General features: G+C 32.1%; 1 protein-coding gene across 5 annotated transcripts in view; it reads left to right on the forward strand.

The window, feature by feature from the left end:
* The window catches only part of LOC105147141 (opioid-binding protein/cell adhesion molecule homolog), a 407659-nt gene that overhangs the window by 294052 nt on the left and 88420 nt on the right, over positions 1-25187 (forward strand). For all 5 annotated transcript variants that reach the window (XM_087411479.1, XM_087411478.1, XM_087411480.1 and 2 more), the window contains one exon: positions 1157-1335. In XM_087411479.1, the coding sequence (XP_087267605.1) occupies positions 1157-1335 (179 nt within the window). The remainder of the gene's footprint in view (positions 1-1156; positions 1336-25187) is intronic.

Genomic DNA, 25187 nt, shown 5'->3' on the forward strand with positions numbered 1-25187 from the left:
TGAACCTATTTTTTAAAAAGTGGCAGGTATAATGACTTGAAGAGAAACAGAGGTGATACAAACTTAAAAAATTGCTTAAAGACACTATTTTTATTAAATTAATAAAAAGTAAAATAAAAGATTAAATAATAGTAATTAATAAATAACAAAATATATGCAAATGTAAATACGTACACAACTTCTTCCGTATATAGGCTGTTTGTTACCAAAAATCTCTAGTACATAAACTATAAATTAATAATAGAGCTACAATCAATTTATGGAATTATTGTATTTTGATTTTATTTTAAATTATTATTTATTGTATAAAAATCTCGAAAAAGAAGTTGTCAGAAGCAATTAGCGTGCTTAGCGAGCCATTAGCAAATGTCATGCTATTATTTAACTTTGCATAACTTGAATTGTATTAATTCTATTATTTAACTTTGCATTGCTTGAAATGTACAGCCAAATAAAATGTTAAATAATAAATAACGCACTTAAATGTACATATATTCATGATAATAGTATAATACATTTAAGAATAATGAAAAAATATGTATAATTAAATGTAAAAATATAAAAACATTTCATAATGCTTGAAAGTAAAAATGTTTATATAATAAATGCTGGCTATTGTGTAGTGAAATATTAGCGCCATGATGTAACGGCCAGCTACTAAATAAATAATTTCATAAACAATAGAAATTTGTCTCTTAAATAACTCAAGCAGAGATATTAAAAGTCATTATATCTATACTAGCATAATACTACCTTCTCTTCTAAATAAGAAAATAAAAATTGCAAATCCTTTATGTCATATAAGTATGATTAAAATAAATTAAACGGTCAGTAGGTATACAATAAAATTACAAAAAAATATAAACTTTTAAGTTGTAAGCTTTTTTGCAAATGATCTATTTTGTGATTTCATATAACGAAATAGTTATACATAATGAAATTGATTTGGTGCATTTGTACAATAATTTACGGGAATACTACTGTCCATATTTAGATTTTCAAAAACAAGTCCTTTCGTAAGGACTTTTACATAAAAAAAAACATGCTAAACGTTTTAAATATCAGACATGAAAATTCAAAATCAATAGGGAAACACAAAATATAGGTAGGTTTTACCAATGTTATCGAAACCGTGTTGACCAGGGTAATTTTTCAGGTACAAAGGCGATAACGTGATAAACTACAGCCAACGCGGGGGCATTAGTGTCGTGACGGAAAAGCAAACGCGAACGTCACGTCTTCTGATCAGCAGAGCGCTGCCAGCCGATTCCGGCAATTACACTTGTGCGCCATCCACAGCCGAGTCAGCTAGCGTTCTTGTCCACGTGCTCAATGGTGGGTGAGTCGCGAGTGAAATCATACATCACCGAAAATCTTCAATATTATCTGCCGAAATGTCGCAATATGTCTCCGTATATCTTTCTCACGATAATATCGACAAAATTATTGGCTTTCCACGTGGTAGTCTTTTTGGATGGTTCCGACATTTTCGACATTTTAAATAAAATTTCAAACGCATGTAAATATGTCAGCGCGGATAAAAATGTGCTGTATACGTTAAAATTGCCCGAGAGAGATACATTCAAATACAAAGCGATATCTACCCTTGTCAACGTGTCGCTACAAAAAGGCTTTATATTGTTCACTCACCGCGTGGATTTTCGGCAAATTGTATCTTTTTCGGAATCAAACGCTTTGAACATATAAATCTGCGGAAAGATCGTAAATTGTTGCCATCACAATTGCTTTTTTAATCATGAATACAATTTTATAATTTATTATAATTTACTTCCGTTGCATATACATTGAGATACGAAAGAGTAGAATATAGTTAAATACGCTATTTACTATTAAATTTTACGAAGCTTCTCGTAAACTTTGTCCGAAATGCAAAAGCATAAAATCAATTAATTAATTTCAACAAGTTTCTATTAGTTTTAATCAAGTTTCCGACGAAATGTTTCATTTCAAGTATTACTATAAAGGAAGTTTCTAGTCCGCTTGAGGGATATTAAAGAGAAACAATTTCAATTCAATTGCATTTATATAAACAATGTGCGATCGTAGAAAATAGTTTTCCGCATATATATATGTATATGCATACACGATGAAAAAGTTTAAAACGTTTGATCCTGACGTTTGCAGAATTGGCAAAATAAGGTAAAATTTTCTGCAGTTCCAACACAAATAAGAAAAAGCAACAGAATCTCCAGAAGAAAAATTAAATCGCTCGAGTGCGCGCCATTGATTTTCTTTTAACTCGCTCGATTGCAGCATACAGATTTATTTCTGGTTTACATATTTTAAAAGTCTTGAATATTTTTTTAGAGCAATTTCTAAATCGCGCGTATAATACAGATCATATTGAAAATTTAAAGAGAATACAATTTTTATATTATCTTCAACACTTGTGTTCGACAACAATATTTGCGTTATACAAGCGTTTAATAATTGTTCGGAGCTGACATCAAAATCTATAATACAGTTATTGATATTGAATCTGTGAGACTCATTTGATTTATATTTAAAAGACACAAATTAATTTCAAAGTACCAAAATGATATAACCTATACAAAAATGAATTTTAATGCTCGTTTTCAATAGTAGATTATTATTTAATCTTGGTTCAACTTCTAAGAATTAGAAAAATCTGAAGAATAAAATTAATCTACATTAGTGGAAACGAACATAAAGAAAACTGAATTGATATTTTTGACAAAGAGACTTATTGAGTGGGTTTAGCAAACTCATTGTTAACTCTGCAGGAATTAACAGCCATAATTTTAATGCTTTAAAACAATTTGATGATATTAATTGCATACCTATTTTCTACAGTTGTAAGGACACTAATTATTACACGTCCTCGTAAGCGAAATTAATCTCGCGTTTGCCGTTATTCGTAAGAGATTTACAAGTAATTACTGCAGGGAAACCTGCGCGAACTTACCGGAATGAAACTCTCGTCAACTGAGTATATATATGTATTCGTATCCAACGACAAACTATGAAGTCTCCAACTAACTTCACCGTTTCCTTCTACCATCTAACATACGTATGCGGAGCCATCGAGATTAGGTCCGCGGCTTTGTTTAAGAACTATTAGAAACGATGTCGGTATCGTAGAAAGACATCGAGGAATGATGATAACTTTTGGATTAAATCGCACGCAATAACTAAATTATTTTACGATACGTATCAAATTTCCGGGTTTTTCTCGTCGGAGCAAGTCAATTAGTTCGGGCATCCGATGAGCAATTTATTAATAAGAGACGCTGGCTGAATATCTGGGGAACATTGCGCTTATCAGCATCTCTACGTTGCTCGTCCCCAAATTGTCAGGATCATCATCACTATTTTCCCTCAGGTCCGAATGTAATGGAGCATAGACGAAAATTACAGAGTCCTGAAAGCCCGGTCACCCAATTCGGCTATTCCAACCCACTGTCACCCACGCCCTGATGATTATCACGTTGACCTCGGACTTGCTCGCAAAATCGTGCATGTGCGTATATGTGCGAGAGTTCAGAAATAGCGGTCAGAAGTCGGAACCTGTCTTAACATCTTTTGTCGGCAGTTACATTGTGTCACTGAATATACAGACCTTTACTAGTAACACAGACAATAAATAATGGTCTTGTTGTATCACGACGAAATGGCTTTTCAGATAATGTCATTTGAACTATCGTGATGAGTAGAGTACAATTTAGAACCGAACAAATATAAGAGGCTATAGGGTCGAGTTCATTTTTACGACAATTCACCGAGATTGCCGCGAAACGAGTACACGTTGACAACGACATCGCCAACGAGCTGTGGACATGTCGATAGACGATGCTATCTACTGACGGACGAAGTCATGACCCTCGATTGCGAAAGCGCGATGTTAAAGTCACGTGGAAAGTAAGTGAAGGCGGACTTTACGGGTCAGGCCGTAAATCCCACGGGGGCTCAAGTAGATGCCGAGAAAAGTGTTCTACCGATAAACTAAACGGTAAAGGCCATAAATGTGAGCGCATTGTCTGGCGCGCAATGCCGCGTCGATGTGCTCCGCTCCGCTCTGCTCGACTTGGTGCGCAGCTCACGGAGCCACGCGTGTTGCACACAAACGGTAATAAACTGAATGTTCTTGCAAAGAAAGAAATGAAAGAAGGAAGATAGTTGCACTCTTCTTTATTTCTCCTTTATTTTGCGCGTAAAATGCCGAAGAAATAAATCCTTCGAACTCGTCTGCCCTTTTCCGCCCTCAGCTTCTGGAGGATAAATCAGACGAGATATTGTCCCATGCAAATCCCTAGCAGCTTACTCACCGAAATGTGCTCCCCCCCCCCTCTCTCTCTCTCTCTCTCTCTGCATTTCTCTTCTTTATCTTTCTCTTTCTCTCCTTCCTCCACATGCACCTTCCCCACGTTCGCACGTCGTGGCACGCGAGCTCCTGAGATATGTATGCACGTCAAGTGACTGCTCGACAGTATAGAGGAGACCACACGGACTGTTATACACGGATATCTTCCTACGCCATTCCCATTCTCTCCACGACTTTGATTCCCGTCAGGATAATATGAACTTATCGGAAAGAAGTAATGCCGCAGCTATCGGAACTACTACCATGGTCATCGGAAGTAAATCGCGGCGAATGTACGCAGCGGATTTAGGACAAACGTTTCGGGCAAGAGTCGCATTTCGCCTTACGCTCATCGCATACATTTCTCGAATAAACATCAACAATATTAACTGCGTTAATAAAAACGTGAGACATGACAAATAAAAAAATCTTTTCAGTTGACAATTTAAATTGAAGTTGTAATTAGTTGACCGAGCCTCAAAGAAAAACGATTTTCCGCATCACGTCCGTTCTCTTCGCGCGAGCGGAAACATGCAATACGAAAGGAATTGCCGAGAACAAATGAGAGACACCCGCTGGCCAATACTACGCGGAAACCGTAAGTCCCCATAATCTCCGTGGAACTTATCAAAAGACTTCGTTACTACGTGATGTACTACAATATCCGCGAGTTAAATTGTAGGGTGAGTAAGTGAGGAAGGAAATGAGTGAGTGTGTGAATGAAAGAGAAAGAGAGAGAGAGTTACAAGAAAGCCATACTATATATATATATACACGAAATATGCATCACTCTCGGCCAAAATCTGAGGAAGGTAGTACATAATAGAAGCATACGTGCAAGTAGAGACGGAAATATCATATACACATACACACATGCACACGCACACGTACATATGTCTATCTCTCTTGCTCTTCGCGTTTCAACTTCGACTTCCTCTAGGAAGACTTCCCATCGGAACAATACGAGAAGGATAATGTCGGCGTGGAGATTAAAGCGCGAGATAGCGCGTATAACGCACGATCATAACTCGTGCGCGGAGCTTGTGAAATTTCAGTAACGAGTTTCGCGGTGTGTAACAACAAAGCGGCCGGCGTGGGCGCATTACGCGTAATTAGCCGCGATAGGCAAGCAACTCTGCGCGATACATGTTTTCAAGTTACCTTCCTCCCTTCGTCTCTCCCCGAACCACAAACGGAAGTCCGTTTGAATAGCTCGCTAGTCACCGAAATATTTGCCAGCGTAATTCCGCAGCGACACATCACCGCGCCGCGCCGCGTCTCGATCCTGATTAAATTATTTCTGCATTGTTTATCATTATTCATGTAGTCTATTGCAGGATCGATAATTTTGCAATTGAATCGAACGCTCATCATTGCCGCAAGTTTCAATTTTGTCTCGCAATGCATTGTTACTTTTTATTTTATTTCAATTTTCGAGTATTGAGTGAGGCTAGTTGAGCAATTTTTTATTCTAATGATTATAAATTTTCACTCAATTACGATAGACTAACGATGAGAATAAAATATTACGTGTTTATCTATATTAATAATTGAGCATTCACAAATCTTTAATTATATTTCGTAAATATTTATTATACAATAAATAAAAAATTTTTATATTGAATAGGGGAAATTAGAGCTCAATGTATCCCATGGAATTTGTTGAGCAATCCCGAGTTCATCCATAAAGATAATCATCTATATTCTATATAATAGTTATATATTATTTAAAAAATGAAAGAATTAGGTATACTAATCAAATTTTTATAAGTTTCTTATTTGTAATAATTTTTAAATTACAATATAAGGCTCCACAAATAAACTTAATAATGATAATGTAAGGAAATGCCTACATATATTAGCCAACATAGATATTCGTGTATAATAATACATACAATATTAAAAATATATTTAAAAACCCTGGTATTGTGTCTTCTTCAACATAAAATTTTAATATATATAATATTACACACGAATATCTTGTGTTGGCTCACATAGGCATTTTCTTACATTATCATTATTGAATTATAATAATTTGTAATATTCTCTCTTTCTCTCTAAATGTTTTGATTAACAATAATTAAAGTAAGATTAAAAACTCTACAATAGAAATTGAACATAAAATATATCATTAACGTCTAATAAAAAGCTTCAATAAAGACAATTATATTTTATAAGACCGTATATGTGAGAAACACAACCCAATCAATGTCTTAAACGGTCTAATTGGATCTTAAATATTTCTTACATGATTCTTGTGTGAATTTATACTTACTACGTATGTAATTTAAAATGCGCGCCGAAATGATTTTTCGGTTTCAAATGTAAACTCTAATAAAATGTGTCTTTATTGAATGCATAGAATGTAAAAGATCTGATAAGTTCGATTCCTGGTCGAGATAATATTTTCGCAATAAAAATTAATTATTTACAGATTTTAATATGTCACTCAACATTATTAAGATTACTCTAATGCGAAAACGCATCAAATTGTTAAATTACTAGTCTACTTGTGATATTTTAACTAGTTTAATAGTGGCGATAGTTTAATAGTGGCGTATTTTCGTTATCCAACCAGAAGCGGCTACAGCTAAGGCTATCTTCATCTTCAAGGATCAGAAGATGAAGATAGCCTTAGCCGTGGTTGCTTCTAGTTGCATAACGAAAAAATGCCACTATTAAACTATCGCAGTTAAAATATCACAAGTAGACTAGTAATTTAACAATTTGCGTTTTCTCATTAGAACAATCTTAATAATGTTGAGTGACATATTAAAATCTGTAAATAATTAATTTTTATTGCGAAAAATATTACCTCGGCTGGGAATCGAACTTGTCAGATCTTTTGCATTCTATGCATTCAATAAAGACACATTTTATTTAAACATCTCAGTTTATAAGTCAATTGGGACATTTAGCCTAACTAGCTCAATACTGGTATCGATTGAAATATTTTTTATAAATAAAAAAACTGTAAATAAAATGATGATTTATAAAATAACATTACAGTTAAAAATACCCTAATGGCTTACGTCAAAAAGAACACATCTAGTTTCTATTAGTCATTTTAATTACCATGTGAATCCAAAAAGGATACATTCATATAATAATTTAATTTTTTATGTACGAAAATGGAAAAACACATATTCAACCATCGACAATCAAGCACAGATTATTTAGCGCAATATAGTTTCCATCTCTGCGTTATCTTACGCAAGCATAAATGTGTCTATACGTATTTCGATTACTGAGATATTTGCATGTCCTAACTTGCTCTTATGCTCATAAATTGACTCCACTCTATCCTATAATCATAATCATTAAAATGGACAAAGTTTATACCCTCCAAAGCTTTTAGAATGGCTTTTACTCTGAAAAATGAAATCTCACTTTTAAAAATTGAAAATTGAGCTATTTTTTCTCAAAATTGACTTAATTTTCACTCTTTTTTGTGAGATTCCATTTTAAAGAACTTGATGAGTAGACAACAAATATAGATCTTTCTGTTAAAGATGAATTGAAAGCATAAAATAATAATAAAGAGAAACAAATAAAATAGAAATTAATATAGTGACATATTTTTACATAACATTATTTTCGATATTTTAATTTAGAGAGGATCACATAATTAGTTTAAATAGTCAATTCTAAATCTAAGCAACTGTGGTCGTATGTTTTCTAGTAAATAGCTATTAATATTTATATAACGTTCGTCATTAAATCGACGAACACGTGCAGCTTGCGCGAAAATAATAACGTGCAATTTATCAGAGGGATTGCAGCCGGCCAGTAAATGTCGATACATCTGTGCAGCTTCGGTCAACTTTCCAACGACCTGAAACACTGCCAAGTCTTCGACAAGGCATAGAACGATAAATTATACGCGTTATCCCAGTGAAATCAGTGATCAATTATATGATGCAATGTTATAAAATTTTCTCTCTACATTTTTAAATACACATGACGTAAGTCACAATTTTTAACGTCCGTTTAAAAATAATTTTTAGTTTGATTAATAATTAATATACATACCTATATATAATACATATCAATTATTAGTCAGTATAAAGGATTCGTTTTTACCATTTAAATTTAATATTATAGAATAATGCTTCTTGTATTATTATTCGCATTTATTTTATCAGATTCCAGTTTAATAAAAGTGTTGTATTTTTAAACGTCCCGCGTAATATTTTATAATACATAAATATAATATTCCGAATTTTTATGGTATACAGAAAATATATTATATTTGAAGATATTTCTGCCGAAAAATATTGTAAATCCGTCATGCAAATTTAACAAGATAATAATGAAAACATTTATTTGCGATAAAGTATTAAACAAAATAATCATGGTACAATATACAGCAGATCTACATATACGTAATTTAAATCACTGTATTGTTTTACAGAAAAATTTTTATATAAATTTTTTATTTTTTGTTTAAACAAGACTAAGTCCGCTTTTAAAAGAAGTTTTCTATCACATTCGTGAGCATAAACTATAGTGGAATTTCAATTTTAATTAAACTTTTCAAGTAAAAAGTTTTGAAAGTGTATAATTTTCTTTCTGCCATTATTGGCTTATTATACGCAAATCATTTTACTGACAAGAGCCATGTCGCAAAGTCTCAAAATTAAAGTTTTCCTGAAATATTGTTAAATATAAAAATCTAATAGACATATTTTTTTATAAGTGAGTATCCCTGAAGGGGTGAAACAATCTTTCAAAGCAAATACTTACATTTAATCAACAATTATTACATAAATGGTAAAATATATTCTAAAATGTTCTTAAAATTATATGTCAAATTCATTCATATGATAGTTATTTTGCAAAATTGCTCGAGAAAATAAGTTAAAAACATTACTTTATGCATCGTTCCTGTATATAACAACTCTAACATTTCTTTTATAAAAAAAAATATAATTTATTGAAAATAATAACAGTAAGTGTTATGAAATATTACATTTTTGAAAAATTAAATACAATTAAATATAATTTAATAAAATAATCAGATTTTTGAATAATAAATATCTCATAGGACCGTACATATGAAAACACAATCAATAGAAAATAAATGCCTTTAACAGTCTAGCTGGATCTTAAGTGCTTGTATAATTCTGTGTGAATTTATATACTACGTATGTAGTCCTTTAAACTGTGTGCTAAAATGATTTTTTGGCCTTGAAACGCAAACTCTGCTAAACTATCACAGCAATATTAAGAATTAAATTGACTAGCAATTTAACAATTTGATGTTTTTACGCATATTAGAACGAAGAATATTTATATATTTATTAAGGCTTCAATAGTCTAAAGGCTTAAGACGCTCGCACGGAGTGCTAGAGATCCTCCTCGTGTTCGGGAGGGAAATTTCTAGCATTAAGAAAGAGGGTTCAACTTCCGGTCGAAGTAATATTTTTCGCAATAAGAATTAATTATTTATAGATTTTAATATATCACTTAACATTATTAAAATTGTTCTAAAATGCGAAAAAGTATTAAATTGTTAAATTTGTCACTTCAACTCATGATATTATTTTGACAGTAAAGTTTTTATTTCAAGATCGAAAAATAATTTCGACACACAGTTTGAAGGACTACATACGTAGTATATAAATTCATATATTGAATTACACAAACTTAAGATCCAGATAGACCGTTAAAGGCATTTATTTCCTACAAATTTTTCAAACTAGTTAACAACTAAAATTAATTAAAATTGTGTATTAAATATTATATTTATATGAGTATTATAGATATTTGGGATATAAATCACATATTTTATTTTAAATAAAAATAATGATTCTTAGGTTTTAAATTTTCCTTTAAATGTATCTCACGGATTCCAAATAAATAGCACTAGACATTTCAAGGACTACCATTTTAAATTCTGTTTATATCCGCGCGTCCATGGATATAAAATGGACATTCATGGGACGTCCATTGTTAGAACTGAAACGGATGTTCTATTCGGAACATTTTATAAATATCCGCATTTCCGGTTATCATCTTTTACATCTTATTTTTGTAATTTCTATCACTTTTGTTATATTTATTGTTATTTACAACTGTCCTAACATATCTACATTTGTTTTTATTGAAGATTGATAATCTGTACTATTGGGTTGGCAAGAAAATAATTGCATTTTTTTAAAAGGCATCTATTAGTAAAAACCGCAATTATTTTCTTACCAACCAATATAAATATATCTTGATAGAGTAAAGTTTCAACTTTAAGAATCTCTTTTTTAAATTGCGATACGACAATTTTTAATGGAGTTATGAGCAATTAAAATCAATACCTTTTATTTTCGCGATAACTCAGTAACCAAAAATCGTAGAAATATTTTTAAAAAACGATTTTGTAGGGAAAGTATCAAGCTTTCACGATAGGTAGTCGAAAATGTTTTTAAATTTGTTTTGGGCACGTTACAAACCTACAAAGTGAGAAGAAAATTTTTCGTCTTTTTCAGCTCGTAGTTTTTGGTACGTAAAAATTACCAAACTCATATAAATTTAAAAAATGTAAGCTTTTAAAAGTAGAGATTTCAAGCTTTAAAACTTTTTTTTAAATTTAAATTTCATTTATTATTGACAAAGATATTGTATATACAACTTTGAGCTAAAAAAAAGCAATTACTTCCTTGTCAATCCAATATATATCTAATATCATATCATTTTTATATAAAATACATATAATGTATTAGATATAAAAATATATAGATATGTGTGTACACACACACACACACACACACACACACACACACACACACACACACAAAATCATCGCTGAAATCGTGCATAAAAGCAATAATAATTCCATTTTCAGATAAAAATTTTGTTTGTTTGTTTATCTTTCTCTTATAAATTCGTCAGTTACTCGTCAGAAATCATCGAGTGAATTATTCCTGTCACAATATGTCGCATATTCTAACGTTGAATAGGTAAGCGGTTTCGTGTATGGCTTCTGCGACAAGAAGTCAACATTTTGAATAATATTTACATTAAGCAAGTGAAAAAATATGTGAATAAGTAATGAGAAAATGCAAAAATGAAAACTACGTTTTGTTTTTTTTTTGCGATTTTCTCCAAAACGAAGAAAAAACGAGCATATCTCCAGAGGACTTTTTTTTCTTAGTTTATCAATTCCCTATGCTCCTGAAGTTTTTGACGTTTAAATTCCAAACATTCCGTATATATTTATATTGTTACACCTGTGCCTTATGTCCATGCCGCGTTGACCGCCTAACGCCGAATATAGCTGAATAGTAGAAGAAGAGGTAGACGAGCGAGTTCCCACGGAGACGCCTTGTTGCCTCGGAGAGTTCTGACCGAGCTGTCACCGCGCGCGAACGTGTTCTCCTATTTGTTGTTCTCTGTACACTTGTGTATTATTAAAGTGTGTGTTCCTTTTCTAAAACACGTGTTGTCATTTCCGTGCTCTCGAAGCGTAAGTGCGCGAGCGGTTTCGTGTGACGTAACGCATTGTGAGCTCGTCGGGATTGTGGACACGCTCATCGCGGGTGTAACAATACATATATACAACATACACACACACACACACGCACACACACACACACACACACACATCACACACATTTATATCTTTTTTATACTAAAATATATATAGATGTATATTTTATCAATATTAGTATCAAATTAAAAGTTAGTTAATATTAAAAAATTGTATTATTTTATGAACTAGTCGGTACCTTTAAGTATTTATAACTAATTAAATATATAGTATAATTGAAGGTCACTTGTTGTAACAGTAGATTAACTCACATTTTGTAAAAACGGAGAAAATAAACTCTAAATTAATAAAACACATACAATGAATAATAATAAATATCTATTGTCGATAAATATTTATTAGAACATGCTGTCATCCAATTTATCCTTTCAATTTCTACGTTTCTACAAAATATTCCGAGTACTTATTGGTTTACATATATCTTAAACGTATCTCTTATGTCTTAAACATATTTCTTAAACGTATATAGTGCTCTATAATTGTTTAAGAAATGTATATAAAATCAAATTGTATTACTAGAGATAATTAGCACACATTGCAAGCCTTTTAATTGAAAAAAAACATCGAAAATCAGAACATAATTAGTTTATAAGCCTAAAATTGGAAATATTTCAAACGTACAAAAATTATGACAAATGTACATTCAATGGAGGGTCCATGTACATCCATTGGACATCTGACTTTATTTGGACTTCTTGTGAACATCTTACAAGAAAACATCTCAATTTGTACAAGTTAGTGAAAAATTTTGATACTAATAAAAGTTGACTTGAGATGAATTAAAAAAAAAGGCAAGACTGTATACGTAAGTTTCAAGAAATTTGGTATTATAGTAAAAGTTCTAGAACAACTATTATTTCAAAAAATATTCATTTTTTCTTATCAAGATCTTATTCAAGAAATAAGATTCGACCGTGTAAAATGTACAACATACATAGTGGAGAGCGATCAAAATTAGATGTTATAAATACAATATACATTCTTAATTTTAAATTTAATTATCTCAGATGTGACTGTGCGCGGAAACGTTCCGACATTAACCACAATCAATCTCAGATATTAATAATATAAATATGATGAGGAGCCGAAACGTTCAGACATTCCTATATATGAAATAATCCCCTCTAAACTAATTCGATAAAGAATTCAGCCAGGATTCGAAACTCTCGATTTTTTGGAGTGAGTGTTTTCTTTTTCTTCTTCTTGAAGATACTTTATGAAGATACTCCCCGGAAAATCGAGAGGTTCCAGGTTTCAGATCTTGGCTGAAGTAATATTTTTTTCGTTCGTTAAAGGCCAGTTCGATTAAAGCACTACAGATACATTCTTGTCCGCCATTTTTTGTTCATTTTCTCATTTCTTGCCCTCTCTCTGCTGTTGATCTGAAAAAGTTACAATGATTACAGGTTATGGCTTTCAAACTATTCGAAACTTTGTTATCCGTGTATGTTTGTTCCGTTTTCGTTTTCACGTATTTTGACATTATTTGAAGATCTATCGTAATTGCAGGATATACGAGGAGCACTTAACGTTTAGGTTCAAGTTATTGCTATTACTAGGTAAGGTGCCAAATGTATGTTAATTTAAAGTAAAACATGAAATTGCTCATCTGTGAGTAAATTGTACATGCTTAGCACCGAGACACTATTGAGACACATCGTGTCTCTAGACAAGATGTTTATTTACAAATCATATATTTCAGCAAGTCTTTTATGCTAAAATGTCAAAACAAAATGATAGTAGCAACAAAAATATGTTGTTTCCTGGAAAGAACATCGAGGTAATCATCTTTTTGAATCGTTCATTTACATTAAATGCTATGATTCTTAAAGTATTAAAAAAGTGTGGGTAAAAGTCGATTTTTGTCAACCGTGAAGTGAAATGTGTATATTTTTTTATAGTTTTTAAATCACGCGGAGTAATCAGTTTTTCATAAATATGAAGGGAGCATATATATAAAAATATGATTGAAATAAGTAAATCAGATGACATCTCAAATACTAACTTAAGACCATCTCGAATCTTGAGCGTCTATTGATTCCGTCCTAGATCTTATTTATAAATTTCTAAACTTCATAAATCTTAGTCTGAAAACCCAGACACCTCAATCTCATAAGCTGAAACTCTAAATATATAAATTTCAATTTACTAATGACAAATTATTAATTTAATGCGGTTTTATAATTGACCTTTGATATCAATTATACTCATACCATCGGCATTAGGATTACCCAATGCATTGCAAGGAGGTTACGCGATCGGATTTTGCATATCATTTGGCCCTAAAAAGGACCGATTCTAATTCATATTTTAAGAATCGCAGCTCCTTATTTGCGCGTTAATCATATCCTTGTCTGGCATATGGCAATGCTCGGTCTATCTGCATTATGTCTATGATTTATAAATATTCAAGGTGTAAAATATCTATACAATACTGTTAAGATTGATTGGATAAGATTGAATTAGGTTATATATCAGATTATATCAAGTTATATCGTTATACAGTATAAGCTGAAGACAATCGAGGATGTGTATAGTTTATCATGACTAAATATTATATAATGATACGTAGTTATAAAAACCGATGATTTCATTATTGACTTGCATTCTCAAAGTTACTTCAATGTACGTGTTTCCTTCTTTATATTTCAACTCTATCACAACAAAATGTCATATATTTAATAGTTTTTGAGCGTTAAAACATTAAAAAAAATTTTTATGTATCTTATTTTCATGGCACAAATCTTAATGCTGCTAATTTACTTACTTCAATCACATTTTTACATGTTTCCTTCGTATTTATGAAAAACTGATTACTCCATGTGATTCTGCAGCTCAAAAATTATAAAAAAGTGTACATATTTCACTTTCCGGTTGGGGGCAAAAATCGATGATTTTTTACTCACCCTCCTTTTATATTGTTACTTTGAAGTGGTTTATTTAGTTCAAATAAATGCAGGGCAATCAATTTGTTATAAAGAATTTCAAATTTAATTTAGATTAATAGACTTTACAGATTAATAGACTTTACAGTAGATTGCATTTTACGTTTTTGTCAATTAAAATTTTTCATTTATTTTGTGCTTATTTAATCTATTGATAGTACAAATACTGTATGAAGTATATACTTTCATTTTCTTCGATCTCTGTGGAGATCGAGAAAATACAATAATATTGTTGAGCCAGTTTTAAAAGACAGCATTTTATTGATGTTTGCAGAAAATCAATCTCTGAAGCAGCAGTTGGAGAGAATGCATATAATAATAAACTATGCTCATTATCCAGCAGTTGCAGAATATTTGCAGAAATATAATATTAAATAACTCAACTGGTATATGATGTACGATATTTTTAGTGCTGCGTGCATATATATTGTATTAATTGTATATTATATTAATTGTATATTTATGTGATATTTGGAACAATGCAATATTATCCATTGCTATCGTCAAACATCATCCACAGGAATTATAAACTTTGAACACCTTTTTCTGTTCTATTGGCACAGTTCATCGCAACGCGTGAGATATTTTATAAACATTGCTGTTTTCTCGTTAATATATAGGGTGTTCCAAAATAATCGCCAAATATTTCATGGGCAGGTAGAGCGAACTAAACTGAACCGAAAAAATCTCTATCATTTTGCAACTTTCCCAATAATTAACGAGATAATAATCTTTAAAGATAGCCGAATATACGCACCCGGCCTACTACTGCTAAGTGTATACATCTACCGATCGTTTGGCGCGCAGGTCGTGAGGTACGGGGATGGCCCATGGTGGAGGAAATAACATGGTATGCAATTAGACAGTGTCTCCTTCTGTTGAATGTTCATAGACAAGGGCTACCAACTGCGAAACGCGAAATATATTTCATACAGAATCTTTCCTTGTTTGATACATTTTATAATGTATCTTAATTTCTCTTTTTAATCTTTATAATTTCTGACTTAAATATTGAAAAAAATTAAATGAATAATAACAGTGTCAATAACCAATACGCAATAAATAAAAGGATATCACCAATACAGCAAGTACCATATTAATTACAAAATTACTAATTCAAATTATAATACATAAGTAATGTTAATATTATTAGTTAATAAATTAAATATATTAACACATGTATTTTGTTAAAAATTAAGTTAAAAATTAATTAATATCCGACATTAATATCCGATAAAAAATTTTTCATGCACGAATAAATATAAATATATACAAATGTGCATAAAAATGTGTATAAATATTTCATAATCATGTATAATTATGTATTGTATGTTTATGAATGTTTATATACTTATGCATGTTTATATTCGTATATTTATATTCGTGGATGAAAAATTTTTTACCGCCTTAACAAAACAGACCTTCAGTAGATGTTCAGAGAACGTCCATATGTCCTGTAAACAGGTATGTTCTAAAGACATCCCCAGGATGTATCCTGGATAATGTCTCATGTAAGAAAAATCTTCTAATTAATCTGCGAATATCGCGCGACATCAATATAATGATTGGTTGGCTCTTATTGAGTGTAGCAGCATCGAAAGTCTCTGCTCTCAACATATTTCATTCGACGATACTTTTTTGCGCATACAGTCTTTACGTTGAGCTTTGATTACAATTTTGATCAGCTCACTTTTGAGCTTGCTTACGCTTTGCCGACTTGCTATCATTGCTGCCTGACATTTTTCGCAACTTTGATAGGCTCGCTTCGCCGTGAGAGTTACCTCGCTATTGAGACTACCTCTGGTCTCTCCATTTCAGAGGATAAAACTACTCGAGCTTCAGCTTAAGCGCTGCGCAAAGCATGAACCTGATGTCCACAACGTGGATGCCTAGTAGATAAGTTGTTTAAACTTCAACAGGAGCAATTTGTCATCAACCCAGATAACTTTACTATTACTAACCGCTTCCAATGTTTTGAGAATGCTTTGAATTCTCTCGATGAAGATGATGATTTCCCTGATGTTGTTACTAATTCGAATAACCCGATGAATATCAATGACGATAATCGCAATGCAAATACGCATGATAAACTAATTCTCTAAAAAATTAACAATTATATCGATTTTTCAATTCAATTTAAGAAAAGTATTGATGATAATTTCCATCTGAAATTTTTGGGAAATCAATTTAAGATTCAATTTTTTTTTAATCCAAGGATTTTCTGGATTTTAAGAAGGCAGCCATTGCTAAAAACTATATTTCATACATATTCTTTACTTAAGAATAATCCATCACTCTAAAAGGCTTGCCTAATTTATCTAATTTGAACGTGAATAACTGAAGAACTTGATTCACTTCTGGAATTGCTTATTAATTACTGTTCATATCTCAACAATGACATCTATATGCAACTCTCAAGAGTCTCATTAATTTAAATGCTGAATACATTCTGGCTCAACTACGCAAAATCAAGTTTCTATTCAATTCACGTATTTACTGAGACAAATATGTTAATAGTAAAATCATACTAATGTAATCGAGTAAATCATTTTTCTTCTAATTGTAAAAAATTGGTAGACGCGCCAGCTAAATGTAATTATTTCGGAAAATAGCCTGCAAGTTTCTTTTGATGTTCTTCCTATCTTTCTTAAATTTTTAGAAGAACGTACTCAACAACGCAATAGGATTGAGGCCTGCCCGCGCTTTACATGACGTTTAAATTAACTTGCATGCATGAACACAACCTTCTAATAACTTCGATGGAGTGCCGCGATCTTCTGAATTTTCTTTGCTAGCCGGAGCCTTGTAACCGAATCTTGTTTTAAATACTGTATCATCCGACTAATCTCGATCTTCACAACAGTTTTACGCAAACGCTGTCAAATTTTCGCATAATAACCAAAATATTTGTAAGTCTAGCGTTTCGACGTCAAACGATATTTCAGTAATTTATTATCTGAGATTCGTATTCTAAACTGACTTGTCAACATCCACAAAATACTTACTCTGTTATTCGTAATCTTAACAATACTTGCCTATGTCGGGGACACTTTGCAAAAATTGCAGGTCAAAGCTGCGAATGCTTGCAAAGCCTTTAACACGTTTGCGACGTCTAATTTAAAATTCTGTCTATGGAATGCCATAAGCATTAATGGCAAAGAGAGCAAGCGAGATTACTTTTTTAATAGTAATGACATAGATATTATCCTTGTCACGGAGACGTGGCTCAAATCGACAACTCGGTTCACAATATGAAATTTGTTCAGATGTGATTCACTTCATTGCGGGTAGACTAGCAATTTTTATCCACAAAATTATAAAATTATACATTTTACCTACTGTTTCAGGATACCAGTTGCTCAAGATTTAATCAAATCTCAATCTTACTGTTGGAGCAATTTATGTATCTCTCTTTACCTTTGATTATCTTGACCCCATTTTCCGGAATTATTCTAAAGTCTTGATTGGGAATAACTTTAACACCTTGCATATTTCATGAAACAATTTTTATAATATGTAACAGTTCGAACGCTAGACTGTATCACTATCCGATTAACTGCAATATCTCTATGATTCACAGCAGCACATGGAATTTACTATGTAATTAGTTCTTGAATGGGTATTCATCAAATCAATTCAAATAAGATTGAGACGATTATTTTTACCCGTAAGCGTTTTACGTCGCCTATTCATTTCGTGTTTTAGATTTTAATGTACTATCCTCTCAAGTCAAATATCTTGGTGTTATACTTGACTCTTACCACTCCTTTTAAATTCATTTCTTTTAAATTTAAAAATACTATTATATAAAATAACGCTCGTCTTGCTCTATTATGTGCCGCCCTGTTTGGGCCGCCGCAACTCCCACTCATTTGCGTAAAATTCAGATTATGCAGAATAAATTTCTTCGTATCATTCCCAATAATAAACTGTACGCGCTCGCATTGCCTTGCTACACATCGAGACAAACATGGAATATATTGACGAAGCAATTATGCGAGTACATTCTAGTAGCTTACAATGCACACTAATCCATTCATTCGTGACACGGACAATTATTCACTTGATGACATTCCTTTTCGTTTAAAATGTCATCTTCCGAAACTGCTTCAATCTTTTATAGACAGCTGGCAATAATGTTATTATTCATTCAAGTATATCTCTATCTCTTCATTCTTTTCATTATACTATCTCTTTTCATTAATTATATTTGTCTTCGACATACATTTTATTGAGCGCTTGCTACTCGTGGGTTTTTTGCAAGTTTTCCCATTATCAATTCTAGATTTAAAGCGATCCAATATTTCACTTTTCAAGTTCATTCTAAAATATTTTTTATCATGCAGATATTACAGAGTATAGGCAGGCTCCTGGGCACTGCAATTCCATAGTCTTACCGAATCACCAAAAAAAGAACTCTGCTTTCAGATACAAATCGCATGGCGAAACGTACATTAGCGGAATAGTTGAATCGAAGCCGAAACTTTTTATGAAATATACAAGGCCGATTTCTTCACAAATTATATGAGACCGAGTCCTCTTACAATTATTCCAGTATAAAATAAACTTTTGATTGTCAAATTAATACTTAGAGTGATCTTCCGTATATAATCCAATTATAATGTTGTAATATAAAAAGAATTTCAGATTAATAATAATAAATCTTTTGTAAATGTCTTGACATATATACATGTCCGGTTATTAGGAAATTTTATTTTATTATCGCACTAGCTTTTTGGCAAGTTTTGCTATTCCATCATGAATACCGCAGTGAGTTAAAAGCTATTTGTTCAATTTCAACTGGGATAATTTAAAGATCCTCTAATCAGAGAGAAATATATTAGTGTCTCTCTATTATCGATTTTGTTAAAACTTTTTGTTACCCTGCATACAAAAGTCGGTTCAAATCGTCTCGTGTCGCGACTCTGATTAGAAGGTTTCTAGGATAATCCATACGCGACTCTTACTCCACCTCCCTTCTGCTTAAGGACGCGCGACTTCCATGCGAAACGATTTCCAACCCACCTCCCCCTTCGTGCCAAAGGAAGACTTTCCACGCGAAGCAACTTAGCGAGATGAGATGAAACTCGCTTCGCATGGAAAGTCGTGTGCCCCGTAGCAGAGAGGGAGAGGGAATGAGAATCGCTTCGCGTGGAAGTCGCGTGCCCCTAAGCAGGGAGGGTGATAAGGTGAGAGCCTCTTCGCTTGAAAGAAACTTGGAAAACAAATATATTTTAAAACAGAAAATTTCTATTTTATATAGTAGAAAAGAGACATAATTTTTCAAATTTTTTGTTAATAACTTTTTTATGAATAACGAGTGACGGCTAAAATCTGTTGGAGGTCACTCAGAATCATGACCTTGACAACATATGTCAAGGTCAAAGTCATCGGCGGCTACTTCTCTTTTCTACAGTGTTATCATTTTTATTCCGTTAATCTTTTCAAATTGTTTCTGTTTATCATATATGCTTTTATATACTGATTGCGTTTATGTTTAATATAATCTGATAAAAATAATACGAGGTTGAGACAGATATTTTGACATTATATTTTTGAAAAATTTAAACGTACAGTTTATTAAAATATATGAATCATGAAAAAAATTTTGTCTAAAACATATTTCCATATCTTATAATTTTGATGATAATTACTTAGAATTAAATATAAGCTAACTTTGGGGGATTGTGTTACTCCTTACACTGTGAAATAGAAGCATATAAAAATTATGTCTCTATAATTTTTAACAAAATATTTCTTGGTTAATCAAATTGTTTTCGTTTTATGCAATCTTTCTTAACTTCTTTCGATATCGTAATATCTCATGCTCTTGTGAAAGATACGTCATACATCGAGCAACCTCGACGAAGCGAATACTGTTACGATTGATGGAACCGTCGAAGATACTTGGCTTCGCCATCGAAACATACTGCCTAAAATCCCTTAAATGCTATTTAGGACATGATCCCAAACAACATTTAAGAAGTTTTAGTCATCGATCGGACACCTTGGGTAATGCTAATACCGGCGGTGCTATAACTTGTAAACCTTATAACTCGAAAAGTACTTAATGAAAATGAACTTAATTATAGTATTTTAGAAAGTTCTCGAGGTGTCCTACAAGAATATGTAATAAAAAGTAGGGAGTTTTATTTAAAAAATTAAAAGTGTCCTTTATGTGACCTTCATACAATTATTCAAGGACAAAATTAATGGCACCATCTTATGTCCCCCTCGAAACCATACAACTTTTGTCTGAAACATTTTTCACTATCTTGCTTACCTGACGAGATATTCGCGTGGACGGATTAAAATGGCCCACCCTGTATATAATTCACTCTTCATCCTATTTTAATTATGAAAAATAGAAAAACATAAAAAATAAGTTAAACTGAAATTAAATAATCTCATTGGTAGAGCTGTGTAATCTACATTGATAGAGCTGTGCAAGAGAATCTCTTTCACCAATCTCTGATTAAGCTATCTATAGTAGTTCAATGTATCACATTTTTGTTCTCTCTTCTTTTTTTAAGATAAATTTTGGCATTTCTATATATTAACTACGTTAATTTGATTGGAGATTATGGGAGATTGATAAAGGATTTAAAGATTGTTTAAAATCTACATTATATTGCATAATGTGTTTTTTCTTGATGGATTTCTTAATATTAATGAATTGCTATAGAAGTTTTATGTCCTTTTTCGTGCAATTCTAGTACATTTCGTTTCTCCAAATCATCTTTCTCACTAAAATCTCTAAGATGGGATTATATCTTCTATATTGTAATATAGGCTTACTGCACTGGATTGCATTAAAGACCCCTTCGACGTACCAAAAAAATCCGTTCACACGAAGCAAACCACTTCTCTCCTGCCACGAAGTGGCTTTATGTAAATAGATTTTTTTCCGTGGCGTAACAAAGTAACCTATTTCATTATATTTTATAAATTAAAATGCACAGTTTATAAAATACACGAAAAATAAAAAGTTTTGTCTAAAACAAGTTTCTTTATACTTTACAATTTCGACAATAGTTACTTAGCATTAATTATAAGTTAACTTTGAGCGATTGTATTACCCCTTAAACTGAAATAGAAGTGTATAAAAAATATGCCTTTTTGATATTTATGTTTGCAACAAAATATTTCATGATTAACCAAATCGTTTTTAGATAGTTGCGATATACCCTTTCCGAATTTCTTTCGGTACCGTACTAGTATCTAGAACTCTCGGAAAGATACGTCACACATCAATAAACCTCAGTGAAATATGTACGACTGTGTCGTTGTTGAAACCGTTAACGATACAGCTTCGACGCTGCCGCGCGGATTGAATTAGTATTATTTCGTCATCGTCATCGTCGACGAAACTCTTCGCCGTCGCCGATGACGATAACGACAAACAAGGCTACTTCAGCAATGCTATATATACCCTTCCTCCAAGATGTCTGCCCCACTACAATTTCTAGAGCAGAAATTGAACTATATTTTCTGTATCCAATCATAGGCTTGCTGCACTGAATCGCTTTAAGGCCAGTTCGATATGCGCCCAAAGAGTCTATATACTGTCAAGGCCAAAAAAGTTGCAACACTTTTTTTCGATGTTTCGGAATATAGCTTACTGATTGGTTCTTATTTGTCGATCTATGAATAAAAACTAATGAATAAGAACTAATTACTCGGTGAGCAAGTTGCATTCCGAAATCCATCGAAAAAAAAATATTGCAATCTTTTTGCCCTGACCATACATAGAATAGACTAAAGTCCTAGATTTATCAAAGAAGCGCCATCAATTTATGTCAGTATCGCAAAAGTACTAAAAAAAAGTACTAGAAAAAGTATTAAAAATGTTTGTAAGATGGACTATGAAATCCACCAATCTATTAAGCAGCCATTTTTAATACACAGAAATCAGTTCATGATTGGCTATTAAATTACGTGATTGCAATGACCAATCAGAACACTTATCAGTCACGCTTCACTTATAAATCTAGGACTCTAGAGTAGGCAAGGTATAGGAACTCCTGTAAACGGAAATGTTAGGCAACAGAAAGGGAAAAAATCAAAGAGGTTGTATGCATAGAGCAGACAATAGTGGCCTCTATAAGTGGATATGTTAGACAATAGAAAGAGAAAAAATAGGCATCTTTGTCTAATGTTGCACACGCATCAAACTTCGAAAGTTGAGTGGGGCGACATCGATATATTGCTCTTCTGAAATCTCACTACGAAGTTCGCGACTGGTAAAATTTAAGTGATTAAGAGAAAGAAACTAATAATATGGTACTAATATCATGATTTATTAGTTTCGTAGTCATCTATAGAGGAAAGCCTCCTACTATGAGATAGGCGCCTAATATGAGATAGCGGCGTTTCTGCTAAACTAATAAACACTATCTATTGATTCTACCATGAATTTCTTACTCTGAGATTGAAAACTATTTAATAGAAAATTCATTATTAGATCATACTTGTAGTTGTAAAACAAGTATTGTAGAACAAGATTTTAGAATTTGGATGTTCAAGTTTCATTGAGATGAACATTTAAACTTTGTTTATTATTTAATAAATAAATATTTGATAATAAATTCTTCATGTAGTAATAGAGTAAGGTCGTACTAATAGAAAAATATAGGAAATGTTGACATTTTGTCTCATTTTTCACGTACGCTGATTGTATTTGTTTGCATTTTAAAAACATGAAATAAAGTTTTTTAATTGCAATACTGATATAATTTGCGTTTTACTATTGATTTCTCGGGGCATCTCATATTAGCACAATTTTTTGATTTTGCGATTTGCTCACTTTTAACATTTCTTTAATTTAAAAAAAATGGAATTTGAATTTAAATTTTATGTAATGTCATCTTAAAGCTTACTAAATTCCTTTCAAAATGACCTATTATTTTTTTAAATTCTGCCTATAGCCTTCTAGCATTTACTCAAAATAAACTCGATATCTCATAATAGGAATCTTTCCTGTATATGTTTAAAACTTAATAATATTCGATTTTTATTTAAAACTGTGATTATCATCCGAGTTTGATTATCAATAGAGATGACTGCAGAGAAAAAATTGTAATTTTTCTTCAATATATAAGATTATATAGCATTAAAAACATGTATACCATTTATACAGCATTTATATAATAAAAAAAAATCATGAATTTAATAATAAATTATTGAAATATTTATAGTAAATTTTTATTAATTGTTGGTAATGTCATCGTTCTTCAATTATCCCTAGGCCCCCGAGGCCCTATTGATAGTCGCGAAAATTTTCCAGGACCGATGATCTTTAATAATATCTCAAGCAATCTATGATACATTTTCGTATAACAAATTCGTCGCGATAAAGCATCGAAGTCTAATTCTGAGAACTCGATATTGTTTGTTCGTGTAAACTACATATGTCTGGGAATTACTATTTCACGTACAGATTGCAAAGTTTTCACATCAAGCAAATGTTGTCACGACTTGAGACGCCATGTTACACTAAGAAATGATAAAAAATATATCAATTTTAAAATTTTTTATTGTTGTTTCTTGGCATAGACTCCACTTCCTAGACACGTATTAATGCGTATACTTTAATCCTGGAAAAGGATTTTCAAATCAGTGAAAGAAAAAAAAGTATTTGTTATACAAAAATTACATGATTTAATTAAAATAGGAGACTTTAGGATTTCCATCTATCTTGAGCAACGTCTATAGATTCCGCTCATATTGTTTTTCTCAAATATCCCCATCTAACAATGAAAATGAACAGCACATGCGCGATTAAATAAGGATGCTTATGACCATGTGGCACCCCTCTATAGTTACATTTTTAGTTCTCACATTAGCCACTGCAGCACCTTCAGCGCAAAATCAAGCTCAAATGTTTCTTCTCTCAAAGATATATATATATTCTGTCTTCTGAATTATTCTTACGTTGTGCAAATATATAGGTACTGTTGAGCTTACTTTTACAAGAATATATTGTTGTTAATCAAATTCGAGGACCTTCTAACATTAGTGCGTCTCTTATTCTGCTTAAATCCTTTTATACTAAGAGTTATGTGAGATCTCGTGCGATTGGCAAGTTGCCCTTAAAAATATGCAACTCGTGGTGACCCCAATACCAGCATGCCGGTTGATCGTTCGCCTCCAAGTGATCCGGGCCATGGCTCGCGGAACAACAACCCGAAGAGTCGGAGCAGGCAAACATTATGGCACAGTCCGGCGGATCTGGTCAAGAATATCCACTCCATGTATAAGCGGTCCAGATAATTAAAATACCACTATTCTGAAAAGACAATCCATCCTTATAATTCGCCGCCCAGATTGAAACCGTGTTCGGTATTTCTTAAGTTAT

This window comes from Acromyrmex echinatior, chromosome 11, assembly GCF_024713525.1.
Source record: "Acromyrmex echinatior isolate Ae372 chromosome 11, ASM2471352v2, whole genome shotgun sequence".
NCBI classification, from domain to species: domain Eukaryota; kingdom Metazoa; phylum Arthropoda; class Insecta; order Hymenoptera; family Formicidae; genus Acromyrmex; species Acromyrmex echinatior.